Below are 9,532 nucleotides of genomic sequence, written 5' to 3'. Positions count from 1 at the left end.
TTTTCTTAAGACTTTTTTTTTTTTTTTAGCATTTGTCTTGTTTTAAATTGTCATATCCTTTTTTTTATTGTTTAGAGAGAAATGCTTTGAGAATTATCTGCCTGTTTTATGTCAATACATAAAACGGGCCAATCTCTCTCAGAAATTAAACATTAGTGGTTGGCTAAGACAAAAATGCTACTTAGAAATTATATGCTGTGTTTCTCAACGTTAACAATTATAGAAGAACTGTGTCAAAAAAGAGGACATTCAGAGAAAGAAAAGTACAAATATGGTTATATATGTATTTCCACATATAGTAACAAAATATTGCATATATACTTGTTTACTTTAGATACGTTCTTTGAGGAAAATGTATGGAGGCCTAGGAGTAATATTTGAAAATCTTAATGTTTCAACTGGTATCAAGAATCTGTGTATTTTTAACAAAGGGTATTAGAATCATCCTCTTTATCTGGTCTTTTCCTTGAAGCTGGGTTATATATAGGCCACACCATCACTTTGTTGAGAAATAGTTTTATTTTCTAGCCTACAGTTTCTGAGTTGTCTGTATTCTCTGTAAATTATGTTTGCAGACCATCAAGTTTTTTTTTTTTTAGTTTATCTCTGTCTTTTAGTACCTTATGAAGTATAGCTAGTAACAATCAAATTACATTTTGACTTGATCTGTTCTCTCAACTCTGTAAATTCATTAGGTACATTTTCTGTCTTCTAGATTATTTCAGGCAACAGTTCTATGATGTATTTCTCCATTATATAACATGGGTCACCATTTTCCCAGCCCCCCTATAATTTCCTTCATCACTTTTCAGTGTCCTGTTCCTTGCTAATGTGGTCCTAAAGCCAGTGTCACATATTTAGATTTCTGTCATGGTAGCATCTCACTTTTGGTTCCAATTTCTGTATTGGCCATTGCTGTGTAACAAACCACCCCCAAAACATGGAGCTGTAACATCAGTTCTATGTTTTCATTAATATGTCTGCTCATCAGCTAAGGGTTAGCCAATCTAGTCCATACTGTGAACTATAGGTTTGGTAGAGGTGTATTTTATATAATTCTCATGGCAATGAAAGAAGCACTGGAGAGCAATCCAGACTGTATATGCATGTTTTAAGCTCTGCCAAAGTTTGTACAAAGCTTGGCCAAAGCAAGTACAAAGCAAGTCTGAGTCAAGGTTGGGGAAGTATATTTCACCTCTAACGAGAGTAACTACAATGTTACACCAAAGAGCCTGGATAAAAGAGTGGGGTGCCTGGCTGGCTTAGTTGGTGAGGCATGTGACTCTTGATCTTGTGGTTGTGAGTTTGAGCCCCACGTTGGGTTTAAAGATTTCTTAAAAATTAAATTTTTAAAAACGACAACTAAAAAGACGGTGAGCAAAACATATTGCAAAGCTATAGTAATCAAAACAGTGTGATACTGGGGTGCCTGAATGGCTCAGTCAGTTAAACATCTGACTTCAGTTCAGGTCATGATCTCAGTTTGTGAGTTTGAGATCTGTGTCGGGCTCTGTGCTGACAGCTTGGAGCCTGGAGCCTGCTTTGGATTCTGTATTTCCCTCTCTCTCTCTGCCCCTCATTGGCTCGTGCCCTGTCTCTGTCTCTCAAAAATAAATAAATGTTAAAACAAAAAATTAAAACCAAAAAAAGAACAATGTGGTACTAGCACACAGACATGTAAAACAATGGAATAGAAAGTCCAGAAATTTTGACAAGGGTGGCAGTACCACTCAGTGGGGAAAAGACAATCTCTTTAATAAATGCTGTTGGGAAAACTTAGTATCCACATGTAAAAGAATGAAGTTGGCCTTTATCTTACACTATTTCAAAAAATGAACTCAAAAAGGGATTAAAATCTAAATAAGACCTAAAACAGTAAAACTTGCAGAAGAAAGTAGGGAGAAAGCTTTTTGACTTTAGATTTGCTAATAATTTCTTGGTTATGATATCAAAAGCATAGGCAACAAAAGCAAATATAGATAACTGGAACTATATCAAACTTAAGTACCTTTATGCATCAGAGGACATAATCAGTGAAAAGGCAATTTATGGATTGGGAGAAAATGTTTGCAAATCGTAGATAAGGCGTTAATATCCAGCATGTATAAAGAACTACAACTCAACAACAAAAAGTCAAGTAACACAATTTAAAAATGGGCAAAAGACTTGGAAAGACATTTCTTCAAAGAATACAGATGGCCAATAAGCGCATTAAAAAAAAAAGACACTTGGGGATGAGCACTGTGTGTTATATGGAAACCAACCTGACAAACTATTAAAAAAAAAAAAGATGATCAGCATACAATCAGAAATGCAAGTCAGAACCACAATGAGATACCACCTCACATCTTCTAGGATGGCTACTATAAAAAAAGAAAAGAAAAGAAAAGAAAAAAGTAACAAACGTTAGTGAGGATAGAGAGATAGGAACCCTTGGTGCACTGTTGGTGGGATTGAAAAATGCTGCAACTGCTATGGAAAACCTTACAGAAGTTCCTCAAAAAATTAAAAATTGAACTATTCTATGATCCAGTGATTCTACTTCTAAGATGTTGGAAAGCAGGATCTTTTTTGTTTGTCTTTTGTTTTCTTTTTTAAGATTTTATTTAAATTCTAGTTAGTTAATATAGTGTAATATTTATTTCAGGAGTATAATATAGTGATTTCTCACTTACATATAATACCCAGTGCTCATCACTACAAGTGCCCTCCTTAATACCCATCAGCCATTTAGCTCATCCCCCCGACCGACCTCCCCTCCAGCAACCCTCAGTTTGTTCTCTGTAGCTAAGAGTCTATTTTATGTTTTGTCTCCCTTTTTTCCCCCCTGTGTTCATCTGTTTTGTTTCTTAAATTCTGCATATGAGTGAAATCATATGGTATTTGTCTTTCACTGACTGATTTAGTTCATTTAGCATAACACACTCTAACTCCACATCATTGCAAATGGCAAGATTTCATTTTTTTTAACGTCTGAGTAACTTACCATCGTATATATGTATGAACCATATTTTTATCCATCAGTAGATAGATATTTGGGTTTGTTCCATAGTTTGGTTATTGTTGTTAATGCTGCTGTAAACATTGGGGCATGTCTTCTGAATTAGTATTTTGTGTCCTTTGGGTAAATACCTAGTAGTGCCATTGCTAGGTTGTAGGATAGTTCTATTTTTAACTTTTTGAGGAACCTCCGTAGTGTTTTCCAGGGTGGCTGCCCCAGTATACGTTCCCACCAATAGTGTAAGAGGGTTTGCCTTTCTCTGCATCCTTGCCAGCATCTGTTGTTTCCNTTGCCTTTTTTTTTTTTTTTTTTGAGAGAGAGAGCGTGAGTGAGTGAGGGGCAGAGAGAGAGAGTCTTGGGTGGGGGGTGAGGGGGGCGGGGAGAGAAGCAAGGCTCACCTGAAGTGGGGCTCGAGTTCATCTGATGTGAGACTTAAACTTATGAACTGTGAGATCATGACCTGAGCCAAAGCCAGATGCATAATAACTGAGCCACCCAAGTGCCCTGTTCTATTTCTTAACAGGATTATTTGTTTTTTTAAGTATTAAGTTTGATGAGTTCTTTCTAGATTTTGGATAGTAACCCTTTATCCAGTATATTGTTTGCAAATATCTCCTCCCATTCCGTAAGGTTACCTTTTAGTTTTGTTGATTATTTTCTTTGCTGTGCAAAGCCTTTTTTATTTTGATGAACTCCCAGTAGTTCATTTTTGCTTTTGTGTCACTTGCCTCTGTAGATGTGTCTAGTAAGAAATAGTTATGGCCATTGTCAAAGAGATTGTTGCCTGTGTTCTCTAGGATTTTGATGGTTTCCTGTTTCATATTTAGGTCTTTCATCCATTTTGAATTTATTTTTGTGAATGGTATAAGAAAGGGATCCATTTTCATTCTTCTGTATGTTGTTGCCCAGTTATCCCAACAGCTTTTGTTGAAGAGACTTTTTCCCATTGGATATTCTTTTCTGCTTTGTCGAAGATTAGTTGACCATATAGTTGTGGGTCCATTTCTGGGTTTTCTATTGTTTTCCAATGATCTGTATGTCTGTTTTTGTGCTAGTACCATACTGTCTTGATGACTATAGGAAAGCAGGATCTTGAGATTTGCACACCCGTGTTCATAGCAGCACTATTCCCAATAGCCAAGAGGTAGAAACAACCCAAATGTCCATTGATGGATGAATGGTTAAGCAAATGTGTTATGTACACAGTGGATTTTTATTCAACATGTAGAAGGAAAGAAATCCTGTCACATGCTACACCATGGATCGACCTTCAGGATATTATGCTAAGTGAAAAAAGCCAGTCATAAAGACAGAAACCATATGAGTCTACTTACATGAGGTAGATCTAAAGTAGTCCGATTTTGGGTGCCTGGGTGGCTTACTTGGTTAAGCATGCAACCCTTTTTTTTTTTTTTTTTTAATATTTTTAAAATATTTTTATTTATTTCTAGGAGAGAGAGAGACAGCGTGAGCAGGGGAGGGTCAGAGAGAGAGGGAGACACAGACTCTGAAACAGGCTCCAGGCTCTGAGCTGGCAGTCAGCACAGAGCCCGACGCGGGGCTCGAACCCACAAACCGCGAGATCATGACCTAAGCGAAAGTCGGACGCTTAACCGACTAAGCCACCCAGGCGCCCCAAAGCATGCAACTCTTGATCTCAGCTCAGGTCTTGATCTCAGAATTATGAGTTTAAGCCCTGCACTGGGCTTCACACTGCAAAGTGGAGCCTACTTAGAAAAAAAAGCAGTCAAATTTGTAGAAGCAGAAAGTAGAATGGTGGTTGCCAGGGCCTGGGATGATATAAAAAGAGGGAATTGTTGTTTAATGGGTGTAATTTCAGATTTACATGATGAAACGTTCTGGAGATCTGTTTCAAAATGATATGAATATATTTAACATTACTGAACAGCACACTTAAAAATGGTTAAGATGATAAATTTTATGTTGTGGTTTTTTTTACCATGATTAAAGAAATGAAAGGAGGTGAAGAATTGGGACCAATAACTCAATTTTCTACCAATATTAAAGTTAGAATTTTTTTTTATCGAGGAATTTGCAACCTGGCAGGGAGTTCAGTTAGTTGAATAAATAATAGTAGTGTTATAATAAATACTATGATAAGCATAGACTATTCAGGAACACAGAGATGATGTTTAAAGGAGTGTTGGAGAATGATTAAGTGGGGAGGAATTTGTGGTAACAAAGGAGGGGTACTTATTGGATTAAATACCTCTGCCTGGAGAATTAGGCAAGGATTGGATTCTGAAGGGACTAAAGTCTGTGCTAAGGTTGTTGTTTCAGTCCTTAAGGCATTGGGGAACCATTGATTTTGAGCCTACCAGTTACATGATCAGAATTAATTTTTAGAAAGATTGCTGGCAGCATTAGAATGCAAGAAGATAAATGAGAGATTTTAATAGTTATTCAGACCTTAAAAAGACAATTGACAAATCATAGATACTTACCAGACCTAAAATCAGTAGGGATTGCTGATGGATTAGTTAATTATAGGGAGTTTAGGAAAAAAGAAAAGTTTAGGGTGATTTACATTTCTGGCTTGGACAACTATATAGATACAGACTTGATAAGGAATGTTTGATTAGAAATAAGTAATTCAGAGGGTGGCTGGCTGTCTCAATCTGGTAAGCTTCTGACTCTTGATTTTGGTTCAAGTTGGTCCGTTTTGGGCTCTGAGCCGACAGTGTGGAGCCTGTTTAGGATTCTCTCTCTCCCTCTCTCTTTGCCCCTCCCTCACATGCACATGCTCTCTTACGCCTTCAAAATAATTATTTTTAAAAAAGAAATAAGTAGTTCAGATAAAGAATTTATCCTACAGTATTTAGTGCATTCCTACTATGTGTTAAGGACCTATTCTGAAAGCTGAGGATACAGCATTGAACAAAGGAGACAGATTCTTCCCCCAATAGAGCTTACCTTCTGGGATGACTGTAAGAAATAAACTGTGTAACACATTATATTGTGATTATTTAGCCAAACAAACCAACCCTAGAAGAGGAATTATGGGTCAGTGTAAACTAGGATGATCAGTGAAGATTGCACTTATGAGATATCTGAATAAAAAAATCTAATAAAGGTGAATGTAGATATGTAGAGTGTTTCAGATTGAGTAACAGTAGGTACAAAGGCCTGGTATGTATAAGGAACTGCAGAGAGGCCCGTTGACGGAGAAGGAAAAGTATTAAAGGAAGACTAGTAAAGAGATGAGGTTGGAGAAGAAATAGGTGCCATGATGTAACTTACCATGAAGCATAAGAATAACTTTTCCGTTGTTATCCAGGGTACCAAGTTGATTGTTTTCTGCTTAGGAATTAAAGTTTATTTTCATTATCTAGGTCTTAAGGCCTTCTCATAGCATCCTGTACCTGTTTTTTATAGCACTTACCATAACTGTAATTAAATAGTGTCATGTGCTTAGCCATAAAATATTTGTTGAATAAAGGAATAATACTTGATTTTACTTGGTAGCTTAGTGCATTTAGATCTGAATAGTTAACTAAGTTTAATGCAGAGTTCTTTTGAATGTGGTTGTGTGTATACATTTTGTTTTAAGTATTTGGAGTTAAGTTTATGTTTGGGTAGGTATTTTGTCTGTTTTACAGCATAGGTACCTTACTACTCTTGGAAAATACTGCTGGAAAGCAATAATATAATTGAGTTTACTTTATTTCATTAAAAAATTTTTTTAATGTTTATTTATTTTTGAGAGAGAGCATGAACAGGGAAGGGGCAGAGAGAGAGAGAGAGAGGGAGAGAGAGAGAGAGAGAGAGAGAATATCTGAAACAGGCTCTAGGCTGTCAGTGCAAAGCCCGACGCAGGGCTCAAACCCGGGAATGGTGAGATCATGACCTAGGCTGAAGTTGGATGTCCAACTGACTGAGCCACCCAGGTACCCCTAAAATTGAGTTTACTCTAAATTGGCATTAGTAATGGTTTGCTTTTGGATGGACAGTTCTTAAAGTTATTAGTTAAATCCTTCTTTTGGTGATTATTTTAGATTTTACTCTTATTCCAAAGCAAATGTCTGTAGGCTTTGTAATTACTCAACCAGTAGATGTTGCAGTAGGATTAGTTTTTCAATCAGATGAGAAACAAGCTTAATATGTTTATTAAAATAGTTCAGGCAGTTTTATTTCCTGTTAAAAAACTGTTTGGCTTTATCAGTAATGTCTCAGTAAGGCAGATTAGGGGGATTAAATGCATTTGGTATCTTGGATTGGATCCTGAAATAGAAAAATACCGTAAGTGGAAAATCTAGTGAAATCCAAATAAAGACTGGAATTAATGTACCAGTGTTAATTACTTGTTTGACAAACTTAGCATGATTATGTAAAATGTTTCACTTTAGGGCAAACTGTGTAAATGGTATACAGGAGCTCTCTGTGATACCTTTGCAACTTTTCTGTAAATTTAAAGTTATTCCAAATATGTTTTCTTAAATAAAAAACAACAGAAGCTACTGAGGTGGAGAAAGATACAGTAATCATTACTGTAGAATTCATAATTTTAAGAAGGTAAAAGTAACATGATTAAAATAGTACAGAATGGTATTAGGAATTTTGGAAACTTAAAGATCTGTGTTTAATTGCTCTAGTCCCATTCCCTAGAAGTAATCAGGTTTAGTTTTCTATTTTTTGTGTTTTAGCTTTTTTGCTTACTATTTCTGGTGGTTACTGCTATAATTCCAGAGATGCTTATTCCTCTAGGTCTTGATTAACCAACTTTAGATAGAGTCTATTGATTCTTTACCAGGAAAGATAATTTACTTTATTAGTTATGTTATCTTTTGCCTCCCTGATATGTATATAAAATGAAGAAACTCTCAGCTCTCCGTTACTCTTCACCTTTCTGACTTATTTTCCGACTTTCGTTAGGTATATAATTACTTTTATTATAACTTAATTTATTGTGTCCATGGGGCGCCTGGGTGGCTCAGTTGGTTAAGTGTCCAACTTCGGCTCAGGTCATGATCTTACGGTTCGTGGGTTCGAGCCTCGTTTCGGGCTCTGTGCTGACAGCTAGCTCAGAGCCTGGAGCCTCTTTCGGATTCTGTGTCTCCCTCTCTGACTCTCCCCTACTCATGCTGTCTCTCTCCTAGAAATAAATAAAACATTAAAAAAAAAAATTATTGTGTCCTTGACTTCTCCAGAATTAATTCAAGAGGGCTTGAATTACTATCTCCGATAGGCTTTTAGTTTATTAATGGTTATATTTTTTAAAAAACTGGTTCTTTAAGACAAATTCTTAAGATAAATGTGTGGAGAAGAGATAAGAAAAGTAGATTATTCTTAATGTACAGTCTTCTGGGCCATTTGTCCTTCCTAAATTTTATCATAAGGATACATTTGCTTTCCTCTTGGGAGCTTTGATTTTCCCAGCCATATCTAAATTTCATAAGATGCTCTGCATACAACTTTGATTCTAGGATACCTTCAACTGTAAGACCCATCATTGCTTTAAAATACCTTATTGGGAATCAGGGGAGGGCAGTACATTAAATGCTTGACTAATAGGGGGCCGCCTGGGTGGCTCAGTTGGTTAAGTGTCCGGCTTCGGCTCAGGTCATGATCTCATGGCTCGTGGGTTTGAGCCCCTCTTCAGGCTCTGTGCTGACTGCCAGCTCAGAGCCTGGAGCCTGTTTCAGACTCTGTGTCTCCCTCTCTCTGACCCTTCCCTGCTCATGCTCTCTCTCTCAGAAATAAATAAAACATTAAAAAAAAATGCTTGACTAATGGTATGCAGCCCAGTTTCAGAAATAATAAAATGAGAAAATATAGTTGTATTTAATTTCTTATATAGAAGAGAAAAAAAATACAAAAATAAAAAATAGGTCATCCTTCTGTTGCACGCTTAGATTTTTTTTTTTTCACCAAGGGAACCTTTTGTTTTTTAAAAAATTGAGATTATACCATTTTGGTAGCCTACCCTTTCCATTAAACTCACTCCACTTTTACTCCACCTATACTTATTTTGGTGGCTATACTATAATGGTATGTGTGGATGTACCTAACTTGTTTACTGATTCCTTTATTTACAGCTTTTTCTACTATAAGCAGTGCTGTGAAGAACATTTCTTAAAACTAAATCTTGCCTCATATCTGTGATTTTGTTGTTATTTTTCCCCTTCAGATGATGAAGTAGAGTTTCTAGGTTAAAGAGAATGTGCATTTTTGTAGTATAACTTATTAATAAAGAAAAGCAAGTTAACTTATTTTTTTGGCTATTAATCATCACTAAAATACAACTTTTTCTTCTCTATTAGTGAACACTTGTCCTGCTCTTTCACCTTTTTCTTGCATGGAGACAGCAATGTTTGTACCAGTGTGGAAATTAACCAACATCAACCTGTATACCTTCTTAGCGAAGAGCATATCACCCTTGCTCAGCAGTCTAATAGCCCATTTCAAGGTAGACTATTTTATTGGCTTAGATATTTCATTTGTTTCAGGAAAATTCTTACTGCAATTAATAATCTTAAATTTTGGTATTAATGAGATTTCCCCTGAATCTTT

At 36.2% G+C, this 9,532-nt stretch overlaps 1 protein-coding gene across 1 annotated transcript in view; it reads left to right on the top strand.

Annotated features, from left to right (window-relative positions):
- Window positions 1-9,532, top strand: part of MED13 (mediator complex subunit 13) — a 109,907-nt gene that overhangs the window by 24,649 nt on the left and 75,726 nt on the right. Inside the window, exon 4 of the mRNA XM_077745625.1 lies at window positions 9,283-9,428. Within this exon, the coding sequence (XP_077601751.1) occupies window positions 9,283-9,428 (146 nt within the window). The remainder of the gene's footprint in view (window positions 1-9,282; window positions 9,429-9,532) is intronic.

This window comes from Crocuta crocuta, unplaced genomic scaffold, assembly GCF_008692635.1.
Source record: "Crocuta crocuta isolate KB4526 unplaced genomic scaffold, BGI_CrCroc_1.0 scaffold333, whole genome shotgun sequence".
Taxonomy (NCBI): domain Eukaryota; kingdom Metazoa; phylum Chordata; class Mammalia; order Carnivora; family Hyaenidae; genus Crocuta; species Crocuta crocuta.
The sequence above is the reverse complement of the archived record's forward strand: the minus strand, read 5'-3'. Positions and strand labels throughout refer to the sequence as shown.